We start from the raw sequence: 24758 nt of genomic DNA on the forward strand, positions 1-24758 counted from the left end.
TTAGCCCAGTGCACCGCTGCGTCCAAGTACAGCCGCTAGCAAGGATAAAGACTCTTCATCTGGTTTTTTAGGTGAAGCATGACACAACAAAATCACTTGACACGCGTAGCGTTATCATGAAGCACCACAGTGAACAACTGTGGTGTGTGTAAACTTTTTTTTCCCACCTCTGTCAGTTACAACAGATGATCAAAGTCAAATTGGGCAGGAATTGATTTTGAATATTCTCCAAGCTGAATAAACTCTATCAACCATATCACTAGTCTTGCAGGGCCAGTCATATACAATTCAATTTCAGTTCAACTCAATTTTATTTATACAGCACCAAATCATAACAAAAGTTATCTCAGGGCACTTTTCACACAGAGCAGGTCAAGACCATACTCTTTGATTTACGGAGACCCAAATATACAGTGTGGGTAGTCTGAGGACTGCTGTGGTGAGTTTGGGTGCAAACAACTAAATGGAAAGCTAGTTTGAAATTTCTACATCAATCTTTCACCTCATGAAGATGATGAGGGAGTGAGTCAAACCACAAATTGCAATGAAACTTGAATGAAACCCTAAAGAGCCTGAAACTGTCAGTAGTGAGAAAGTCTGTCATTTGTTGTGGTGGAGTAAACATCAACTCTGGTGTCACCTCAGGATCTCTGATCTCGCATGACGTCTCAGTTGGCTGAAGATTTGGTGATTGGGAGGGTCGCGATAAATGGTTTATGGTTTTTTTTAATGATCATCAAACTGATCTGCTGTTAGCTCTGCTCTGGGGTTGAAAGTCTTCTCATTCTGGAAGATTTCACTCAAAGCGGGAAAGAAATACTTCAACAAGTAAACATGGTGACTCAAAATGGCGTTATATTTATGGGCATTTTCCGTTCCCTCTGAAAGACTCAAAGGAAAAGAAACACATACAGCATGTTAGTAAAATGCCCCAAACACCATCACAGAGCTGCCAAACACTTTAGCGTAGGAAACAAGCGCTCAGGAAGAGACGCTTTTGGCATTTGCCACAGAATGACTCATCTACCCATTTGACTTTTTTTCCCACTGCTCAGTAGACCAGAAAGTCTTATTTTCATCAATTTGCTTATAAAAGCGCCTTTTAGGTGTAATAAAAGGTTTCAGCGCTTCACCACAGTGTCCCTTTCAGTAAAGTTCTCATACTGGATGAAGCGGCCTGCTCAGGTTTAAGATCATTTACAGCTAACTGCCCCAGACACTTCTCTGATTCTTAAACTAATCTCAGGAAATCATTGCTGTCTGTCGTACATGCATGTATCCCAACAGATGCTTTTCCCTCATGATGTCTTGCCTCTGACTTCTAACCACTGGATCTTCCGGTTGAGCATCCTGGATGAAAACATTTTCTTCTAAACCTGCTGCAACAATTTTTCAGACATTTCAAAGCCCATCATTTTCTCCTTGACGTAAGCACAAGACTGTAAATATCTAAAAATATAAATGATGAAGCATGTCTTGGTTTTCGAAATACCCACAGAAGTATATTTTTATAAAACCAAATCTCAGAGTTCCAATCAAAATAAAATAAGATAATATATTAAAATAAACTGGTAGCAATGACTGTGAGGGCCAAAGCAGACTTCAGTCTAGTCTAGTTGAGTCTAATCTAATCTAGTCTTGCCTATTCTTGTCTAGTCGAGTGAAAAATTACTTTGAGGCAATGAGAAAGCCAGTTGTTAATGAGAGGAACACAATTCCTACTGTTTATTAGCAGCCTGAACATGTTCATTGCATGAACCTTCCTATTGAAAGATATGTTTGGATTTCTTTTTTAAAGTCTCTCATAATACAATACTCACATGCCTCACTCATGATGAAAGTTATTGATTACTCTGATCATTCCTCCTCTCCATACTGACCTGAAGAGATACCTTTGTAGTGTGACTCCAATATAATCAATAGGGGATAAAATCCACAATCCTTGTTCCATACAAATATACTTTTTAAAGTTAATATGAGGCTTAAATAATCTGAGTTAGACAAATCAAGAAGCACCCAAATGTAGCATCACTTCTGGTTTCTGTGAAGATAAACTGTCTCATTTGAGGAGGAAGAGAGGGCTTTTGTTCAGCTCATGTCCTCTGAAGCACACGGCCGACCTGCTACTGAACTAGGATACAAGTCACATACAGTATGTGATTTATCGGGGTGCTCATTGTCATTTTGGTTGCCAGTGTGCATCATGAAGTCACCAGCTTTTACGATCAAAAAACCACATCTGTATGGAGGCACGTGCTTTCAATTTGCTTTGTATCCTTCATTTTCCTAAATGTTGCCTTTATCGTGGCAGTTACTTGTCATTTAAAATAACTTCTCTCTGACAGTAATCTCCTTAGAAAGAAAAGGAAAATATGGTGAGGGTCATGGTGGTTATTGAGTCCTCTATTGGGATACTGTGGAAACTACTGGCTTACTTCAGAGGTCTAATTGTCTTTAGGTAAATGTCTCAGGCTTTGATGTTTGGCAGAGAGTTGGAGGGGGAACAAATGAGATAAAACAGCCGATTCCCCAACGAGAGAGAGGGAGCAGCTGGCCTGGAAGGCTGGCGTAGATTAGAGATTTTACACAATCTTTAGATGTGGTGATGGTGTGGTTTTGAATCCTCTCTCCTCCTCTGCAGCAGTGTTTGTCATTTACTGACCACATTCAAGGGTTTTAAAAGCCACAGACGCTGGCCCGGCTTCCACTGTAGAGGAAATGTTATACCGAGGCCTTCTCATTATTTAAGCCTCCTCTCCAGTCCTTTCACCATCAGTTTAAATAATTTCCAAAACACATTTTCTCAAATTAATTCATGAGTCAAAAGAGGAACAGCAGCTCAGCAGCTAATTAAAACAGACACAAGTGTGTGAATCTTGTCCTGATTTCAATTTTGCACACACGTTTATTTAGATGAGGACTGGAAATGATGGCAATTATGAGTCAACAGTCGGAGTCAACAATCTGACGATGATAATGTCAAAAGAAGGGATCTTATGTTTATATCACTATCATTCAGATCATTATCCTTCCCCAAACCAAAAACTGTGGGAAATTGATTGATATCATGTTGCCAACAGAACTGATTCACTAGTTTGTTTACGGAGTATTTCATGGCTTGAACCTTGCCATAATTACATTTGAATGTCCATAAAAACTTTGGATAATTGTTGTTATTTATATTTATATTGATTCTAAGGCAACTGATGCATTTTGCAGAATTGCAGTTTTGTTTAATCGTAACTTCAATGCATCGTACTTAAGTGTCTGAATTTAATTCTGAACATGTGCTTGTTTTATTAGTTTTATTAGTGAAATTTCATTTTGTCATCCTAAAAGACTGATAAATAGCAAAAAAACAAACAAATCTAAAACAAAACAATGTAATCACTGAGACCTCAAAGTTGAGCACAAGAATGATTGGTGTGTGCAGTATTATTAAGTGAAACAAATAGTTTTCCATCCAGAGATTCCATTGTTTTCTGATGTTCAGATGAAATACCACTATTTTATAACAAAGTGCAAAGTGGCTGCATGAGGCCAATAAAGATTATACACAAAGTCAAACCACCGCACTCTGACTCTTGGGTCTTATGTGGTTTCTGTAAAAGTTGTACAAAAGAAACAGCTTCTAGTCAAACTGTGTTTTTATTTAACATGAAAGACAGAGAATATCTCCAACGTTGACAAACACTTACAGTATTTCATGACTTGTTTGAGGAAATTCTTCTGTTGCCTTTTCATTCTCCTACCAGGAGGTCAGAGGTCAGACTCAGCTGCCTGCCTGAAAGGGGTTTAGTGTCTAGCTCAAGGAACCCTTCAGGCTTGCCTGCTACCAAGGGGTCCTGAACCCTGATCATCCTGTGTTTTTGCCCACCAGGATGCTCTGCCTCCACCAGAATGCAACTTGTATTCATCTTTATAGCCTAAGGGGCTGTGGTGTTTGTCTCCATCTGTGGGAGAACAGAGATACATGCAGCATGGACTGTGATGATGTAATTGGAGAAAAAAACAATCAATCAGCTCAATATGCAGAAAGCAAAAACCATAAAGTTCAATGGTCTGTCAATCTATTAATTTCACTGGGAAAATTTAATATCCATAAAAAGTTCTAGTGTGAACTTTTTGAATTTAGAAAGAATTTTGAGTCTTATTTGAGTCAACTTATAAACAATAAGAAATGTGCACAAACAGTTAGTATGCTCCAAGATTTAAAAAAAAATTGATTTATTGCCTGCCTTTTATTTTTCTATTTATTTATTATTATTAGCTTTGCACTTTGTCTAGTTACCACGTTGACTGTATCAACAAACTGAAAGTGAAGTCATGTCCTCTATGTTATCTTTATTTCATTATGATGCCTAATTGTTTTCTGTTATTGTATTATTGTCACACGTTATAAGTGACGATTTCAATATGTTGGTTATATTTATAATACAACAGCATGCACTGTTTTCAAATTTTAAAAAACGAGCAACAAGGAGTTTTCAAACTTATTTAAATACATCTATTGCTCTATTACATATCATTATGTCATCAGAAAAAAGCTGGCATCATTAATGTTTTTAGTAACTTATCTTGAGACGATTTTATTTTTGCAATGCGGAACTTTTCTGTTGGGTTTCGCACGGAAGGATTTTCAGGTCGGACTCGGTTGTTGCTTGCATCTTTCAGGACAGAAACTGCACTGGTGAGTGTTTCTTTCACACATTTGAGCTCAGTAACACCTTTAATGTGAATCTATCAGTAGATAAGTATATATATGACATTAAATAGCCTTCGTGAAGTAACCGTGTCACAGCATAAAACGCATTGTGAGTCAGAGGCCTGAATGCTAACGTTAGCCTGCTGCGCTAACAGCAGTCAACAAGGCGGCTAATGACAAGACCACATCCACTTCCTCAACGCTGACAAGCAGTTATTTATCTATTCTTCATTTCTTTTTATGCTGTTTGTCTCTTTTTTGCAGCGTACTCTGTGTTCACGGACTTCAGCATCAGGTCTTGTGACTACAAGCTAGCGCTAACAAAGTTAGCCAAGTGTTGAAGCTAGTGTTAACCTAATATTACGTCATTTCACGCTTCAGGAAAAATAACAATAACAATAAATATCACAGCTGTCCCATATAACGACAGATATTATGAGCACAATAGCAAATATTCTCGAAAGATACAAAGGCTTGTACTGAGTACATATTTAGCTTCAATTACAGTCTTCACATTAACACCCTCAAGGTGAAGACTTCAGGTTCAGATGTGGAGACTGAGGATGAAACATTCAAATTCAACATCCAGATCTTCATATGAGGCTGTGAAATTGAGTTGTACTGCTTTACAATCATTGTTGAGCCCAGTCACCTCCTTTAAGAGACAACCACAGTATTCTTGTTTGTTGATGGTTTGATGAGAAATTAGATATCCGTGGTTAGGGTTGGGCGACAGATAATAAACATTTGTAATGAAATAATAAAATGTTTGATAGTAATAAAAACTGTCAAACATTTTTCCATATACCACAGTAATTCTCCCTTTAATATCTCTGCTTGTAATATTCGACTATAGTTGGAAATGTTGCATATCAGTGAGCAGGACTGCTTCATGGTAAAAATGGATTTACAGGATTTTTGCATCAATGTGAAGATGTACCTCATCTAGGGCTCTGTATTAAATCCCAATACTTGAGTATCAGTGCTTTGTTATTAGAGTACTGATTATTAAATGTTGGCATTGAATGCAAACAAATGATATTTTTCTGATCTAAATCAGGAAAACATTCTAACTTTAAAGCCCCCAAAATGCTGTTTAAAATACATCGGAGGTGTAATATTCTCTATAATATTTACTATCCATCCCAAAATGTTATAAACCAAGGCTAAGTTTGGAAAAAAGCTAAATCCTGATGCACAGACTTTTGTGGGTTGACGGAGAGCAATTAACACACATCACAGATCTTCATTAGGTCAAATGGATAGGACAGAAATGTGTCCTAACTGATTACATTGGAATAAGTGTGCAGCATTTCTACTTATTTCATTAATGCACGTACGTTTGTGACATCACTTTTTTCCAGTGGAGCCCCACCCACCCACTCAAACCAGTCTGAGCACAGACAAAAACAAAAAGTTCAACATTTCTCATGTGAAATGATCAAAACCTTTTGAATGTTGGCAGAATTTTTTATTTTCATGTCAACCTGATATCTCATTGTAAGAAGAAAGTTTTCAGGGTCTTAAGATACATATTTTATTAAGGGCAAAGTTCTTTATTAAACATAGTTTCATCTATAGTAAGCAGTAGTATATGTTAAAACCCTGTGGGTATATGATGAAACAGTCTAAATTAATGAAGGATTAAATATGGGTTTAGAAAGAGTCACTTCCTCTAATAGGTTTCCTGTAACATCCTCTCTTCCTTCAGCAGCAGGTGGAGGGATGAGTCTCTCCCCTGTGATTGGCACAGAAGTGCCAGAAACAGCTAACGGGCTTGTGACACCCGTCTCCTCGGAAAACGGCCCTCACGTTCCAGTCTCAGTTAAATGTGGGGGGAGCAGAGTGCCCTGTCCTGGGGAGGCATCAGAGGACGAGTCTCTCGGACACACAGAGAACCATGTAGGCGGGGAAAACAGAGTTTATGATGGCGAAGGCTGCTTGGACACAGACATGGACAATAATGAGAGAACAACTAGTTTATCATCACACACCCCTTGTGTGACAGACCCCTCCCTCCTTGCAGCTACATGCACAGCAGACTCTGAATCAGGCTCCAAAGACACAGACTTTCCTGAGGCCTCTAACACTGTTGAGCCTCCTGGTGCAGCTCTGCTGTGGGACTCACCACACCAAGCACACGCCAAAGACCTATCTCAGCAAGGGGGCCCTGCCGCCGCATACAGGCAGCTGACAGAAGCGGAGACTCAGGATGGAGGAACTGAAAGCCGAGAGGATGAGGAAGATGGAGAGAAGGAGAAACAAGATGAGGAGGAGGATGAGAAGAATGAAAAAAAGTGGAGGCATCAGCATGCAGAAGGGAGAAAAGAGGTGGAGGTGAGAGGACTGTAAACATTATTAGCTTTATTAGGCTGTGTTTAAAGTAGAAGGCGTGATGGGAATAACCGTGTTCAGACAGAACGCAAGGCATATTTTAGAGGCAGCAGGATTGCATACAAAGTCAACGGAGAGACAATGCGAATGACGTAAAGATACGACACCCAAGTTGATGAGCTCTCAGGCTGGTTTCATAATGATTTGTTGATATGATTGAATAAGCAGTAATTTAACCTCTTCTTCCCTTCATCTTCTTCCCCATTCTTCATTCACCCCCTCACCTGCTTTTTTAGTCTTTACGACACTACTCCTCCTCAGCGCCAGGTCCCAGCACCTCCTCTTCCTCTCCTCTACCTCCTCTTCTTCCCTCAGATGACGCCCCCTGCCCTCCCCATGTCATGGCCCAGGTTTGGGTCCGCAACGTCCGAGGGATGCAGGACAGCAAAAGCCTGGATGAAATCAGCCAAGCATGTGGAGGTCGAACAGATTTTTATTGCAGTTTGTCTCATTCGTCCTCTCCTTTCTTGCCTGAATTGATAAATACACATAATATGTAAAGTAATAAAAAAATGAATTGTATCTACATAAAGGAGGACCTCCATATTTAAATTGTCAGTAATCACTGGCAGTATTTTATGACCTTATTTAGCTGATGTTGGCATGCTCTCCACAGGTGGTTCGGGGGCCCGGGGAGGGGGCAGAGGAGGCCAGTCAGAGGGTCGACGGGCCACAATCTCCTCCGCTCTGGAGCTAGAGGGGACGGTCAGCCACGAGGGAGACCTGACTAACTTCATCACCAAGAACCTGGAGCAGAAGATCAAGATGAGCTCTAAGCCCAGTCTGGACTGCAGTGACTGTGAGTAAGAAGTTGAAGCAAACTTCAACAAATCAGTTGAATTTTCTTTTATAAATACTGCAAGTCACAACACGATGAGTAGAAGTTTCACTCAACGTTTAAAGTGAAATTTACCACAGTCCTTAACTGGATTTGTGTGTGTGTGTGTGTGTGTGTGTTTTTGTGTGTGCTGATACAGAGTATGTGCAAACAGAGTGCATCCATGTAGACTGCTTTCATGACTGCGTTATATTTGAGGGTCAGGAGGCTCTAACAGATGGGCTGTTTGTATTTTTCCTCTGCATGAAGAGGTTTAGGAATTTCAGCAGGTTAGTAGCCTTGTTATGTGCAGTGGTGGTGAAACTGCAGTGCAAGCTGTCTGACTCGCAGTCAGATTCACAGCCAGTTTTTCCCCCTGCAGAGGCTAACGGGCCCAGACAGCCGCTGCTCATCATTTATGCATAGCTTCGGTCATGTCCAAATAAAAAGTAATGGAGTGCACTATCTTTAGCAAATTAATTGCTTTGTCTGTTGTTCTATGATGAACTGATGGAAGCTTTCGTACGTCATCTAACAACCTGCAGTGTTACTCTGATCTGGGCAAGATTCACTTTATTTTATTTAAGTTTAAAATAGTTTTTCATCTGATTTTTCTCATTTCGTATTTATCCATTTCTACTGTTTGTGGTTTCATTTGTGTTTTAATAGTTTCACAGCTTAAGTTTACTATATAGCATATTAATAGAGTATATTTTAACTTGATTACAGTTTATGTTTGTAGTGAGGACAAGTCAGATTCTTTGATTTCTTTATCGTAGCATGTGGAAGCTCTGAAAACATGATTAACATAAATAATTGTGGTACAAGTCAAGTTTATCATATTTTGTCATTGTTTCATCATTATTTGGTTGAATATATTGAAGGAAAATGACTCTTAAGGTTTTTAGTTCAGTTGTTGCTGCAGCAAATAATAGCATACTGCGAAGAGAAGAAGATATAAAATAGTAATGATGTAAATGACAGTGAAAACATAATGCAACCAATAGTTTCAACACTACTACATAATGAACATATAGTTCATGATATATAAACACAATATCCAAGTTTCTGAACTGCGTCTTTTATCTGCTCAGGAATCAGTCACACAAGGGACGTAGCAGTCGGCCACAAAAGCAAAAATGCTGATCAGCAACCTTTTCAGTAGCTATCTGACGGGTTATCTGGTGCCGTGTTTGCTCTCAACCCAATCTTTTTCTTGCTGTTCTGGTTTTAGTTTTAACTCTCATTTTGCAAAGACCGGTTGCGGAGCCACTGTTGTAGTAATGCTACATCATAATCACGGCTATATTTCTGTTTCCCTACATCATTATTTTTAAAATGAGCTGATTTTCCCGTATAGTGCGGTGCACTTTGGAGGATGTGTGAAGGTGAATTAGAAAGTCACAGGTATGTTCACTGAATCCCAACCAGCTGTCTCATTTCTCTCCGGGTGAGATTTTTAAATAATTAAAATGTGATGAAGACTCACACTTTGGCTCTGTCCATAGTCCGACTCGTTCACGGCTGATTAAATTAACCTCAGACTCAGACAGTGTTTTAACGACACAGCAGAGACTTTGCTGAAAGACCCCACTGAAACTGAAATAGAGCTCTTTTCTTAAAGGTTACATGAATACAACTATTAAAGAAAGTAAATCATCTCTTAAAGTTCAGCAGGGTGACCTAATCCATCCAAGAAAAACAACGTCCAGTGTTTGCATTGGCAGCCATCTGTCTTGCCAAATTTTCCTGAACTGCTGCTGTTCACTCAAGAGATAAACCCCTCCGGATTACAGTGTCAGCTAAACTGGCAACTCAATTTAAACACAGGAACAGAGTCAATACGCCCTTTGTGGCAGCTCATTCCCTCTACCTGCTGATTCAATTAGGATGGATGACTCACAGACTTTGTTTAGACTGAAAGAATTTATAACTGAGGTCCTGCTGCAGCTTAACAGGAATCATTTTCAGAGATGGAAACTTGTTTCTTTTGGACCACCAGCCAGCCGTCTTTTGTATATTTCAAGATTTAATGACTTGAGGCACAAGTGTGCTTTTGGTGAAGTGCCATAATTTGTTTAAATTTGTGCAGACTGTCTTTTTAATGGAGGACGTGTTTCTTCAAATGAGAATAATTCTTCAGTTACTCTTGTATATATTGTGTGTTTTATTTAGTTTGCTTTCTTCTTTTCACAATTACCACAGTTTCTTAGCTTGTGCATAAAGAGCTAAGTTTGCATCACTCTGACTGTTTGGGTGGTCTGTCTGAACATGTGTGTGTTTGTTGGTGCTCAAATAGTTTGTCTTTTAGTCATTGCACAGAAAACCAACAATTTTGACGACTCATTTCTCATTAATCAAGAAAAAATACAAACATTAGCTGGTTCCAGTTTCTCAAATTTGTAAATTTGCTGCTTTATCTGTTTTAAATTATTTAAATATAATCTATACACTTTGTTTAATGTATTATACCATTAATAGATTAACCAGAAGAACAATCAACAGAAAACAACCATTAGTTGCAGCCCTACTATTATATATTATCCATCTAATCTCAGAAATATTTCTTGCCAGCGGACTGTTCAGGTCCCATCTACGGTGGCCGGGGGTTGTCACGGAGACCAGCGGATATCCCACCCATTGATCCTGCCGTCCTATTGGACCTTCAGAGACACACCCAGGAAGTGGCGCACAGTGTGGAGATGATGATGCGGAGCCTCAATGGGACCATCCAGAATGTGAGTCTTGAATCAGTTCTTTCTGTTTTTAACTGCCACAGTTTATGATCCACGTTGAGGTGTATCATTTCACTGAGCGTATTATGCTGAAATGTAAATGCATGTATGCACACACCGCCTCTTACTGTCTGACACTAGCAGTCTCTTCTTGCTCTCTTGCTGTCTCTCTCACTTCCACTGTTTTACTCACCCATATTTTATTATTCTCTGTCCATCTGTCCATTCATCCAGATGACAGCTCTGAGTGTGGGCTACATCCAGACCTACAGAGACTCAGTCGACAGTCTGGGAGAGTCTGTGGACATGAGTATAAAGGTGACACCTGTGTGTGTGTGTGTGTTTGTGTTTGTGTTCCTTTGACAGCAACAAGTTCATGTCCATTCTCTGGACGTTGTTGGTGGTAATTCTGGGAAATGTAGGAAATCATAAAACATTAAGAGCAGGTTAAGTGAGACCACCAGAACATGAATTAGAGACTTCTACCTGAACATGGGTTACAGATTCCACTTTTCAGTTTGTCCAAATTTTGTGTTGTTGTCAACTACATCCTCTTGGATACATATATTACCTTAAGGTTTGTCTACTACAGCATACATATCTGCTCTGTAACTCACTGTTCTATGTTCTCCTTTCAGAAAAAATCAGAAACCAAAGTGGAGAAATGTATATTTTGAATTCTTTGATTTCATGACTGTGCCCCCTAGTCCAATATTTCGATGAAATACCGTTCCTTCATCCACTCAGGTAGATGGAGTCCTTGTTAGATACAGGAAATCAAATCTTGAATAAAGCAATAATGCGCCGTTCTATCATAGGCCGAGCAGCTGGTCACACTGAGCCTGACAGCATCCTGCTACACAACACAGACTCAGAACAACAACCCACCTTAGCTTTCCTGCTAAAGTCTCCTTCTTATATAACTTACAAACATGAGCACACATCTTGTCCTGCACCTGTGCTTGTTGAATGAGCCACCAAACAAACATTGCACCGCTAACGTCAGATAGCAGGCTAGATAGCTAATTAGCTGTTCAGCTGCAGCACATTAAGCTGCATGTAATACCTGAAAATGTCACTTCAGTCCGGTTAGATGCTGGTTTGATCGTTGCTCTTCAAAATCCCTGTTAGTGACACACTATCTGTTCATGACTTATAGCTACAGCAGTTCACTTCATCTCCGTCCTGTACGATGTAGCACAAGTAGCCTGCCAGCTAATGTCAATCAAACAAACCTCTGACAAAAAGGAGTATTTGTGATATTTGTGACCACTTTTCTTCATTCTAATAATACAAAACTATTAACAATACATTTAAAAACATTATTTTTGACTTTTTGATTAAATGTGATTTCAGTTGGACTTTGATTATTTTGAATATTATATTCATTTTATGAAGGGGTAATTTTACTGGAATACAAGCTACCAGAATGTGTTTTACAGCTTGTAAACTTAAAACCAGACTGTTAACACTTTGTAGAAAAAACATTAACAAACCTGGAAGAAAAAAACTTTATTAGGACACCAAAGCATTTCAGCTAGATTATGAGAAGAAATCTTGCATCAAGGCCGCAGTGGGCTTATCATATCATATTATTTATTCACCTCTTATTTAGCCGAGGTCCATATGATCAGCTTTTTCAGTGCCTGCCTTATATTTTTCTCTCACAGGGCATGTACACACTCATGGCTCGTTGCGAGGAGTTGGATCGTTCCATGCAGCCCATACACACCCTGGCTGCACAAATCCGTGACATCAAACGAACCCTGGATGCTCTGGAGGCGATCTGCAAGTAACCCCGGCTTTGCGGTACTAACACACATCCCAGCTGCAAAGATCCAACATCAAGCACATCCCACGAGGCTGTCTGCAAGTAAACCCCACCCTTCTGCAGGTAGCGCACACACACTGCAGCGAAGATTAAGTGCACCTCCGGATTCCTGGAAACATTGCGACTAGGCATGCTGGGTGATTGGCGCTCATAGTCCCTCTGCTTGTTCATCATCTGAAGATGACCGTGTTTGTGTAGTGAGATCTCAGATTAATTGCGCTTGATTCGCTCTCGGGGCTGAGCTTTTTTTTTTTTTTTTTTTTTAAAGCAATCTCACTTCCTCTAATGAAGTTGTCGTGTAATAAAATCTCACAGATTAACTCTTTTTGGAGACACTTGGTCAAGTGCCCCGAACACACAGACACACACAGATCTCCGAAGGTGTCAATAGACGCCCTCTTCTTCTACTTTGCAGACAAAGGAGGAAATGTGTGGTATTATCCGTCCAGCCCGCTTGGTTCAGATTGCACTAATCTCTCCTCACCACATGTGGGCGATGTTTCTCTCTCTGTCTCTCTCTTCGCTTATGGAGCTGTCTGTATGAACTGCTCAGAAGATGGTGACTTTTGGACAGGAACAGAAAGTCTATTTTTTAATCTTATGCAACAAAGATCAGATTCTTTCACTGCAGGCTAAACGAGGGGACGTGAGAATCGTGTGTCAGTCTGTCTGTCTTTTTTTGTGTTTATTTATTTCATTTTTGCAGCATGCATACATTCTGCGTCACTGGGAACTGACCTGTACAACCAGATTTTTGGTCACCGAATAGTTTAAGCACAATGTTTACAAGTTTAAACATGTTGCTCAAATGCTGCTTGAAGGTACTTGTTGAAGGAAATTGGAGTGTTTCACTTTTTCTACTCTTTCAGACTGTCCATCAATTTAAAATTTCAAACTTTCACTCACAGGTCTGCTTCTCTACTTTTATTTCTCTACCATCAGCCATTTGTTATTCAGGCTAAAATCTCACTTGCTTCCTCTGTGTCAGTGCAGTCCAAGATGTTGTCGAGAAAATGGTTTAATTTCCAGGCATGCAAGTAGCAGACAAACTGCTCAAAGTGTCATTAAATGGATTGTTTTGGTTCTGTTTCTGTTCAGCATATTTAAAGAAATGAAATCTGTATTACACGGACTCAGTTTAAAAACATATTATGAATCCATTAAACTATTCTAGAAGAACAGTTGTTGGCATTTTGCCAGCAGAGGACTTAAGTGAGCTGCTAATCTTCAACCGCACATGAATATATTCAAGGTCCTGGTTGTAAATGTAAATATTACTCTTGGGAAATGGTGGATACCGTAATTTAGAACAAAACTCTTCACTTATTCTGCATTGACTACATTTCTTCCTGGAGGAGAAAAATCCTCTAAATTGGATCCAAATAAGTTAAGGTTTGCTTCTCAGAGAAATTACACAGTTAACAGTTAAATTGCTGTGCAGCATGTCCTCATTTTTCTGTCTTCATCATTAAAAAGATTGGACACTTTGTATAAACCGAGGAGAATTAAATCTGGGAGACATTGCTGGATGCACTCTGCCCTTGGATGTGAACTGAGGTGGACTCATACAACATTTAATTGATGATGAAGTGAGTATTTATTAATTTACTGAATATTAAAAGCACCAAACACTGAATGACTGCAGTGTAACTTGATACTTTACCAACCTAAAGCCATTTGCTCTCATGGAGCATTTTACTTAATTTAATGAGGAGACTGTGGTACTACTGTTGTTGCACTGGTGGGTAGCCTTGTAGTAGATCATTGTACGTGTACTAGATTTTTATGCTATTACCCGTACATGTACCTATTACTGACGGCAGGCAATATGTTAGTAGGCTTGAGTAGTGTTGATGGTGTTGTGATCTGTTTCTTGATTCGGACACTTCAGACTTGTCCAGCACGCACTCTATTTTATGATTTATCCAAACCAACTACTGAAGTGGATTTTGAGATATTTTGTCTGGAGCAATACTGCAAGCAGTTAAGTACAAATTTTAATCTTGGCTGCAATATTGATGCTTAAATCTGATATAAAATCCATAGTTTTAAAAAGTGTTTTGAAAGTATCATCTGGCAGTAGTGTGTAATTGTAATGATTCTGGTCCCCGTGGTGATACTGAACTTTACTTGTACTTTTCCATGGCTGAAAAGGGTTAAATACTCTTTTACGGATGAATTTGGCCTCACATTTCCAAACAACAAACATTTGGGAGTCTTGGTAGATTGTCGAGGTAAGGAAGGATCCTCGACATGGAGATATGAGAGGAAATGTCACTTTGTTGTTCATAATATATATAATTGTTTGATTCATTTTCTGTTGTACAATCAGATGCACCTGTGTACATACGATCTCTTTCTGTAACTAAAAAATGATTTAGATACCCTTCGTCTTGAGTGTATATTTTAATGAAAAATAACAAATAAATTTACATCAGCTGCAAATACGAACATTTCAGTCTTTTTTCTTTTTCTTTTTTCTTTTTTTACAGTATACTGCCTCAAGGAGGACTGAAGTAATTGGACAGGGAAAAAAGCAAATATAAACCACATTGACTTATAAAAATGCCTATCATGGACCAAAGTACTGTGTTCTCTGAACACGTTTCTTCAGAGTCATTTGAATGAGCTCATGTTCAACAGTGCAATTTACCCGGGACACAGGTAGAGGGTACCAGAGAGCTCAGACACAATGTGCTCTAGTTCAGGAGATATGCTTTTAGAAGGATGATATTAACATTTTGGATAGAAGACATCAATGTAAATCCTGGATTTCTTTGCCAGTAAGCAATGTGTATGCCAAACAAAAATCTCAGAGATCACAAGTATTCAAAGTTTGTCCCAAAACTCTGTTCTCAGCATGTCCGAAATAACATTTATATGATGTGATTCTAAAACTTTTAACTGAGACTGATTAATAAAAAGTAACTTTACAGTCAACAGCTCTTTAAGGCAGATTAAAGAGTCGGTCCACCCACATTACAAAAAAATAAAAAACAGTTAGATACCACTACTGGTATCTAACCATACGGAGGTATTTGTTTTGTTTAATGTTGATTCATTCATGGTGCTCACAGCATTGAAAAATTACATCTCTTTCCACAAAGTGTCCTGCTTACTCTGAGTAATCAACTGCACTGTCAACAATTTTCATTGGAACTAGTTTCTACTGAAATAGTAACTATGAATTTGCTATTTCTGTAATTTGGGTAAACCGACACTTTAACCCAAATGCAAATATTCAGTGGAAGGGGAAACTTTTGGGTTCATTAGGCCTTCAAGTAAAGAAGTAATTTCCACAAAACAAAGCACTGACAAGTAAATGACTAAACAAAATGTGCAAAAAAAAAACCAAACCTCATTGCAGGTTTTACAAACTGATTTTCTGGAACCTCTATAGTATGGTTTGTGCTGTCTTTTCTGTTCTTTTAAAGCTCACTCTTAAAAGGTTTAAACACAGCCAGTAGAAACTGAAAAAGTGACAAGTGTTTGTACCGCTGTCTCTTGGCACATCCAGTGAAAAGTTTTGGACTTCCAGTGCTGGAAATAGTTTGTTGTCCTGTCTTTTTCTCTGATACTCCATTGATCCCCACGTGACAGTATGTTCATAAGGAGGTCAAAGGTCATGTTCAGCTACAGAGCAGCACTCCCGCAAGCTAGCAGGGATTCAATGTCTTGCTCAAGGGCACTTCAGTAGGGTGCATAACTGCAGTTATAGGTCCGACCTTGCAGGTGAAGGCTGGTTTAGCTCATATTTTAAGGTTCCAGGCAGAAACTTGCAGCCATCAGCAACAGCAGGACAGTTAGGTTTGGGGAACTCAGCAGACTTGTAGCACAGTCTGTAGGTACTGCCAGTGTAGGCGTTGGACTTCCCCTCAACTCAGTCCCAGAGGCACCTTTTGTCATTGAAGCTATTGTAGAGGCTGTTGTAGTCCCCACTACATCACCAGCATTTTCTTCTACTGTTCCCCCAACAGAAGCCCCGTCCTTGGGGGACTGCTGATCTGAAGCGTCCCTGTCTGCAGTCTTGTACCACTGGCACTGGAAGTCTTTCTTCCAGATCTCAGCTGGGTCTGGTTCAGCTGGTTTGGCATCTGTGTCCGGCTGATCTGTGGCTTTTGCTGCCTCTGCCTGAGAGGGAAGAAAATAATGTTGATATTGACAAATGCTGTTGTCTTAATTTTCATGGGATATATTAAAACAATTTATAATATCAGTTTGAAAACTTCAGATTAGATAATATTGCTAAAATTCAAACTGTTGCTGTTAACAGCATCAAACAGTGTTTTTTGTACTTTTATATGACATCTAAATATTACCAAAGCCCCATACTGAGATTTGCAAAAACTAATGAGTGTTTCCAGAGAAGCACAGCGTTCCTGTGTACACTGGCAGAGGATCAAACTCCACTGGATCCCTCTCTGTTGTGTCTTAACTATAGTTTTCCTCTCTGCTTTCTTGCTGTCTAAACACAGAAGATCCTCAGGCAACTGGACTCCATGCTGTTTTCTTTTCTTTCCTGTTTTATAAAGTCACACCTGGTTGTCTTTATCAGTCATGACTCAAACTGAGTTGTTCTCTTTTCAACTTTCCACACAGAGAAATCATAAGTTGAGAACTTTTGTGAATCAGTAGCAGAAAAGGGGGAAAGTCAAAGAGGCAATCAGACAAGTTTTGCAGAGCATTGATCTTTTCAGCCCACTGTAGGAGCCTTTTATATCTCAACAGTCTCACTTGTTTATTAACCTTTCTACAAGCATGTACATCTTGTTTCTCAGATAATGCACACATACACATAGCTAAAACCTCAGTTTTGTTCAATTTATGTCAATGAGAGTATATATTTTAAAGGTGCCAGAAACACCAGCCTCCAAAATGAGGATTAAGCTGAATCAACACCTATCAAAAGCAGAACCAAAGTTAAACATTATAATCCTCATGAAGGGTAGGATGTGTTGCAGGGCAGTTGTGTTAGACTGCATTAGTTTTAGCCAGGTGTACCTAATAAAATGGTAAGTTAGACCTGTGTCATCTGTCCCTACATTCTTCAGGCTTTGCATTATGACTAAAAACTGTTTTGATGATGTTGAGATTGCTAGATGAAGGACAGAACAAGTCCTTCTGACCAAGGTTAAACAGGTTTATTTATGGTTAATAGTAGAAGTGGTTGTGCTGTTGCACAATAATTTTGTAATAATAACAGTAAAACACTAAATCCAGCGCATATGAATCTTGATATCTACTTAAAATTACATTCTCTCACCTTTTCTGTCACCTTCTCCACCACTTCTGAGAGGGGCGGGAGGTGGAGGTAGGCAGAACTTCCTGGATTTTGACGGACACATCGACCTTTTCCCTGGCACAGGGAGGCTGAGCAGAGTCGAGTTGCCGTGGTTACGTTGATGGAGTAAGGTCCCAGGACTTTACGGACAAACTCTGCCAGATCCTGACACTCCCGCTGGGAAATGGACAGACAGACAATATGATATAAAATAGACAGTTTACATTTCCTTTGTAAAGTTAAGATGATGCTTTTTTTTCTTATGTTGAAGAAGAAAATGTTTTCCATCACAAACCAACATTTTGAGATTTAATCAGGGCCAGAAAGTAAAATAATAAGCTATGTTTATAAAGTAAAAAAAGTGTGATTAAATGTGAAGACTGATTCATGGGTGTATGCAATTTATGCAAATTTATAGCTGTGTACCTCTGTCTTAGTTTCACTTCTCTCCCAGATGACAACTCCGGCTGTTCCCATGGCAGCACTCTCTCCGATGGTGCTGACCAGGTCTGCCTGTAAATAGATAATGTACAAAGAAAGTATAAAAAAGTGATCACTGAGTTTTTTTTTGTTTGTTTTCCAGGGAAACACGGCATGCTGTTTTTGAAGGTGTCTCTTGATGTGTCTCATAGTATGATACAGTACACACTATTACAATTTTTATATGAAACCTCGGTATGTTTCACCACAAATCATACATCTGATCGTGCAAACGTGGACCGAGCAGTAGCAAGAAAAACACATTTCAACCTTTATGATTATTCCCTTGTCCGAATAAAACCTCAAAATAAGACTTAGGAACTAGGATATAATCAGTGCTAAAATACAACAAGAGCTCTTTCAGTCTCTTCTGTCTTTCCTCTTTGCTTGTTATACCTTATCATCAAGTCTTTTCAACATTTTTAAGATGTAATGATAAAAATAAGAAAAACTCCGGCACACTGTCTCACTTACTGCTGGAATATTTATTAGTTTACGATCTTTCAGTCTGTCCGATCTTCAACTATATGCTATGAGCTAACCCAAAGCATTCACATTGCAATACAGGTTAGTAACTGAAGAAAACATAGTGAAAGATTAGAAAAATAGAAAATGACACAAAAAATGCTAATTCAACATAAATCTTACAATGTTGTCATACATAAAATATTATAGTCACATCCATATTGCCCCAAACTATCCAAAGGTCAAAAATAGAAAATGACAACAAGTAAATTAAAGGCAAAAGTACTGATGTATCATAAGTCTCACACTATTTTCATACATATTGCAGCAAAAACCATATTACCCCCAAACTATCAAAAATTCAAAAATGGAAAAAGTTAATAAAGGAAAAAATGTGCCAATTTATCAAAAATCTTACACTATTATTGTACATTTCACATTATAGGTACATCCACATAGTACCAGTCTGTCATTTCTAAGTTGAAATATGTTTGTAATACATCTAACTGGAATACCAGACATACGTTTATATCTCACCTGTGACAGGAAAGTATTAGTTGAGGTGTAGACGCTCTTGACCAGTGGGAACACAGGAAGATCAAATGCTGTTCCAGCCAGAGATGATACTCGTTGTGCTTCTCTGATTTGACTGGACAAATAAAGCCTGGCTCCAGAGGTTCCACCCTGTAAAAATACCAACTCTGTTTGGTTTACAGTGAAGTGCTACAATCAACTCATTATTTTTTTGTACTTTGAAGCAACTTGAAACAGAATTGAAACTGGATTTTCTGTCTGATACAAGCAACTCTGTTGTTTTTTGGATGTTTTGTAACTTTTAACTAACTTAACTTTTAACTTTTTGTTTTGTAACTACTAAACCAGACATGGCATTTTTCATTTCACTTGATTTTCAGTGTTAAACTGAGAGTTGTTTTCCTGCAGTTTTGTAGATGTTGTGAGCTGCTCAAGGGACAAGCTTGAGTTTGACAATACTTTCCACAACTTTCTGTGATTTGATCTCACTTTCCTCCGCACAGTTTCAGTTTCTGTTTATATCCTGCTAAGTACTTTTGAGGACATTGACTTTTAAAAAGACCATTTTTTCTTTGTCTTATGATTGGTTTATTATTCTCCCGATGTAGCTATATTAGTATAGTAGGTTTAGCTTTATTTTATTTGCACAAATTAATTATGATAAACAGAAGAAGGTGTAGGGTATGAACAGATGGTAAACTCTCAGAATGCTTATAACCCAAAACAAAAATGTGAAAAGAAACACGAAAGAACAACAGATTGGCGTAACTCACCTGCAGCTTCTCCAGAGTGAGGAGAGGGTAGAGGGCAGAGCATCGTTTCCATAGCCACAGGAGCTCGTCGTTAAGGGCCATCTCTGCAGCAGGGCACTGGCCGGTGTAATTGGCTAACATGGTTTGGGTGGGGTCACCGGTGTAGCAGCTGGGGTAAGGGGAGACGCCCCATAATGCTTTGGGCCTTAACCTTTTGACCTCCCTTAGAGTCTCCATCATTACTGACTGGGCTGCCGCCTCAAAGTCCACCTGTGATGAGATCAATAGGTCAGCTTTCAGTCCCCCCCTGAACATTTCTTATTTCTGTGATCTAAAAACCTGAAATTTTCAGTGAAGAGTTTATGTATTGACCAAATAATCACACTTGGGGAATATAACGATAGTGAGAGAGTAAGTGAGCTCTGGTTAAAATGACACCATTGGGAATATTGTGACAAATCAGTGAGCAGGGCTTCACTGACAGGCACTATGTAGAGCTACAATTAGTTGATTAATTGATTAGTCGATTGAAAGAAAATTAATCTGCAACTATTTTCATAATCAATTAATCATTTAAGCAAATTTAAAGCAAAAATGCCAAACATTTGAAGCTTCCAGGTTTTCAAACGTGATAATTTACTGCTTTTCTTGGTCTTACATTATAGTGAGGTATGTCAGGTATGTAACGCACGGCATTAGTTGAAACCAGACATTACTATCTGGTTATTTTATCTATAAATGTTTTCTCAACTGAATTTTCCCACAAATTATATACAATAGATATCCATGCCCATATCCTGAGATAGAAGATTTTATTCATATTCCACACCTGTACTTTAGTGTAACACAGTCCAATCAAATCGCAAATCAACAATCTCTGTTTATCTTGGCCCTCTTATTCCATCTCTTCCAAATCACCTGAATTCACATTTATCATCAGTTTTGTGTTTGCATACTATACATATACTGTATATAACTCTTCTTGTTCCTCACCCTCTGCTGTAGAGCCCTCATATTCCCCCTGCCTGCCATACTGCTTCCTTATTTTCCCGCCATCTATTTCTTCCTTTGGTACCTCTCTAAATATGCTCATGTCATAACTTCTAAATATCGTTGGCAATATACTATAAGTACTATTTTTTTGATGTAATACTTCAAAGTAAATGGGACCATAGTGGTGCTTTTAGTGATCACATTTAAGTCCTTGTAAAAAGTGGATATTTGCATTTACCATCAAAGATTTTCTCTTGACTAAAGAAGAAAAACATTTTAGAAGTGTTTTTTCCCCTTCAGCACCTTGTGCACTCCACCATCTGTCAGCAACTTTGAAAGTTTTCTTTCCATCTCATCCATGCTCCCTCAACCTTTCCCTTATCCCCCTTTCCTTTTCATGTTTGGTCATTTATCTTCTTTCTTTTAATTTCTTGCAGACTTGTTTTCTCCCTTGTTTCTTCTTCCATAGCTGTTCTTACCTGCTACCATCTACCTTGTTTATCCCCTCTATCCCTGAACCTTTCTTACCTGTGACCACTTCTCCACCTCTTCCGGGGTCCAGCTAGGAAAGAAAGCCTTCAGCAGGTTCCTTGATGCCTCAAGATACATCGCCTGCTTCTCTCGGTTTCTTGACCACTGGGGGACCCACTCTGACCAGCGTAGGACCCCTAACCCAAGGTACCTTGGGGCAGGTAAAGCTGTCTCCAAGTCCTGCTGCGTCTTCTGAAGGTGGCTCTCCAGCCGTGTGTGCTGTGGTAGACCCCTATTGACCGCTGTGTCTCGGTCTACAAAATACGGGTAGTTCCCCAGTGTGTCCTCATAAAAGACCATCACACGGCCCTCCCGTTCCATCCCAAAAGATCCAGGATCAGGCCGACTGGAGCAGGAAGAGTCAGGAATACCCCAGAAGATGATAAAAGGCTGTCCAGACAGGAGAGGGGGGCGAGCTGGTTGTGGTGGACCAGCCGTACCAAGGTCAGCAAAGGCAGCAAACAGAAGGAGGAGGAGGGGAAGTAAAACCGGAGGCTGGGCTTTAATACTGGCTGATGAAAAAGTTGTGGCTGATGTGTGAGTCCTGAGATTATAAAGTGTCAGTTTTGGTTCTGGATTTGGGTGTGGATGCGGCCGTGGCTTGGTCCACGCCATTGGAGCAGCCACCTCTCAGGCTCTCACCCCTTCAGGCCTTCACAGCCAATCATGTTCCTGAAAAAAACACACAGCAGGAATCAAAACCTCATTGGTCTGTTATGTGATATGGTCAAAGTCATGATCAAGGGTATATAATTTGCTGCTGATGTCATTTAACAAAACATCAAGAGATCAGTACATATAATTACAAAAACATATTTTCTCATTTTGTGCTCATTGGAGCCACTTTCTAATGAAGAAATGGTCCTTATGTAAACTTTTTAGCGTGAAGTGTGTGGATTATCCTGAGTTACTGGGATATTGTATCTCAAAAAAACACCACAAACAAAATTCAAACAAAAGCCCCATGATTTAGTTTGCCATTGTTTTACTGTAAGCCTGCAAGAGTTAATTAGAGTCTCCTGATAATTTACTCTTTTACTCAACCAGACTCTGTTTTGTCATTTCAGTGTCTTTTTTAAAAGCTTAAAATTCTTTCTTAAAATGTTCTTATCTTCTCTACCAGCCTTCAGCGGGTGTAGATCACTGATTTCTCATGGGTTCCCTCGGTCGCACATTTCATGAAGAAAGCTGGTGTAGTTATGAATATTTGATACACTCAGTGATGCACGATACGGACGACGCAGTTGAGGTCGGGGTTTTTAAATGGTTATGGATTGTTTACAGGGCTGTACACAATAGTAAAGATAGATGTTTTAATGCTAATCATCATTTGTAAGCCTTCATCTAAGGCAAATACAAATAGTTTCATATGTTGTCAGAGAAAGAAACACATCAATATTCTCCTTGTTTTTCTCAGTACCAGCCACTTCTTGGCAGTTTTTCTGTGTCGCACTAAACCATAGGGAGTAGATGAAGAAATGACTCACAGTGGATTTTAGGAGTTTAAACAAAACAACAATTAGTTAGACCACCTACAACTTTAAAATACTGCCTCAGGTTGCATCAATAATTTAACACCCAATTACATCAGCAGAGGCAGGAAAACTGACAGAGAGGCACTTTGAAGATGATTTGTGAAGTTTATTCCACTGCGGATCATCCAACTTTAATTTAGAGATGATGGAAAACATGCAAATTGGGGGATAACAGTATCAAGGCACTGCAGAAGGGGTTTAGTTTTGAAGAATAATAAAAATAATAAAAACAATAATAAAATTGAGAATGTCAGGGTATATTTTTGATGTGTTACATGTAACGGACAGGTACCCAACATTGTAAGAGAAAAGAAGACGAAAATATTATCTCTTGTAGCCTTTTGTTAAGTTTGAATAAATCATAGACTGAAAAAACTTCTGACATATCAACTTATTTATTCAGAATAGGAGTTTGGCCGTTTTGTGTCGTTGCCTGTATTATTATTTGGCTCGTTTCATTGCAGGTTTTTTTTTTAGCTAAGAATTTTCAGCCTAAATAAGAAGTCTTCCTAACAGAGAAACAACAGTTAAAGGCTAATTTAACCAACAGACTAGTCTCATAGACTCATCTAAATTCATGGTGTAAGACCTTGAATTATAGTGTAACATATGAAAACCGAAACATAAATCCTGCTGTCCCCATCTCACTCTGACAGACACACAGATCCACTGATATCTACAGATGGGTGACAACTTAAAGGAAGAACGTCAACAACATCAGTGCTCCTAGGCATAGATCCTCCAAGTCTTTGAACCCAGCTGGATGCATGAACACCATTTTTCCAAAAGATATTCCTCATTTGGTATTTTTATCATGGCAGTAAAAGAGCACTGTCCATTACTAGGCTCCAAAATCTACTCATACTCTTCAGTGACCCTATGTGCCCTGTTTGGAAGTGTCTGTGTTTTTTATGTTTCTCAGCTTGTTTTTTCAGTTTTTCTTTTTCTGTGCATCTCATCTTCTTTACAGATTACATTATTACTTTTTGTAGATTGATTACAGTCATATTTACTACTGTATCATATTGTTTCACATTCCTCTGGTGTTAACAAGGGGCTGTAGCATTCATATTTTCCAAAAAAAAAGTCCAGCAATTGCTTGTTAGCAGTGGCAACTGATCTAAACAGCAGAGATAGCTGCATGCGCTCTAACAAGCCATTAAAAGTTGCGCTATGTGAAGTGTCCAGTGTCTGGTGGAGACAAAGTACAATTCAAAATGGAGAGGGATTCATATAACACTGAATAGACTAAAATACACAACTGTGAAAAGACATTTAACCACCATAAACAAGGGCAACATAACTGACAGGAGAAAGACGGATGTCAATGAAATGTCCTCTGTACACACCCACGCAGTCCTGAGAAGATTTCTAATCAGGCACCAGTGAAGTGAAAACACCAGCGTGGGTGGAGCATGGATGTGCAGAGACATTCAGTTTAAACAAATAACATGCTGATAAAGTTTGACACCTGAACTGCCAGTGACTTGTCTACAATAGAACTACAGTATGTAAACAAGACAGAATATTTCACACAACAATTTGATTTAAATGTTCGTTTAAATTTAGTTAATTTGCCTTGTGATATAACATCGAGACAGAGGGATAAAACATGTCAGAGTAATTATGAGTCCTACATAAAAAGTCATCTCAAATAAGAGCTATTTAACTCTCATTACATCTTAACACATGAACGCCTCATTGA

General features: G+C 39.0%; 2 protein-coding genes across 5 annotated transcripts in view; one reads left to right on the forward strand and one right to left on the reverse strand.

The window, feature by feature from the left end:
* The first annotated feature begins 4616 nt into the window (after positions 1-4616).
* borcs6 (BLOC-1 related complex subunit 6) overlaps positions 4617-24758 on the forward strand; it is a 72266-nt gene continuing 52124 nt past the window's right edge. For 2 of the 4 annotated variants that reach the window (XR_006403414.1, XR_006403413.1), the window contains exons 1-7: positions 4617-4690; positions 6420-7042; positions 7336-7519; positions 7716-7898; positions 10491-10654; positions 10886-10969; positions 12322-12545. Coding sequence is in view for 2 of the 4 variants with exons in the window: in XM_044351280.1 (XP_044207215.1) it covers positions 6431-7042; positions 7336-7519; positions 7716-7898; positions 10491-10654; positions 10886-10969; positions 12322-12447 (1353 nt within the window). In the remaining 2 variants the exon portion in view is untranslated. Of the gene's footprint in view, positions 4691-6416; positions 7043-7335; positions 7520-7715; positions 7899-10490; positions 10655-10885; positions 10970-12321; positions 13120-24758 lie in introns of those variants that run through there. The other 2 variants (XM_044351280.1, XM_044351281.1) reach the window with 2 other exon arrangements.
* On the reverse strand, positions 12700-22233 carry si:dkey-72l14.3 (Glyco_hydro_56 domain-containing protein). Its single transcript, XM_044351282.1, has 6 exons — positions 21516-22233; positions 20016-20264; positions 19246-19392; positions 18190-18276; positions 17746-17940; positions 12700-16613 (listed from the first exon to the last, which is right to left on the reverse strand). Exons 1-6 carry the CDS (start codon positions 22131-22133, stop codon positions 16239-16241), a joined length of 1671 nt encoding a protein of 556 aa, XP_044207217.1. The 5' UTR covers positions 22134-22233; the 3' UTR covers positions 12700-16238.

This window comes from Thunnus albacares, chromosome 5 (assembly GCF_914725855.1).
Source record: "Thunnus albacares chromosome 5, fThuAlb1.1, whole genome shotgun sequence".
Lineage (NCBI taxonomy): Eukaryota > Metazoa > Chordata > Actinopteri > Scombriformes > Scombridae > Thunnus > Thunnus albacares.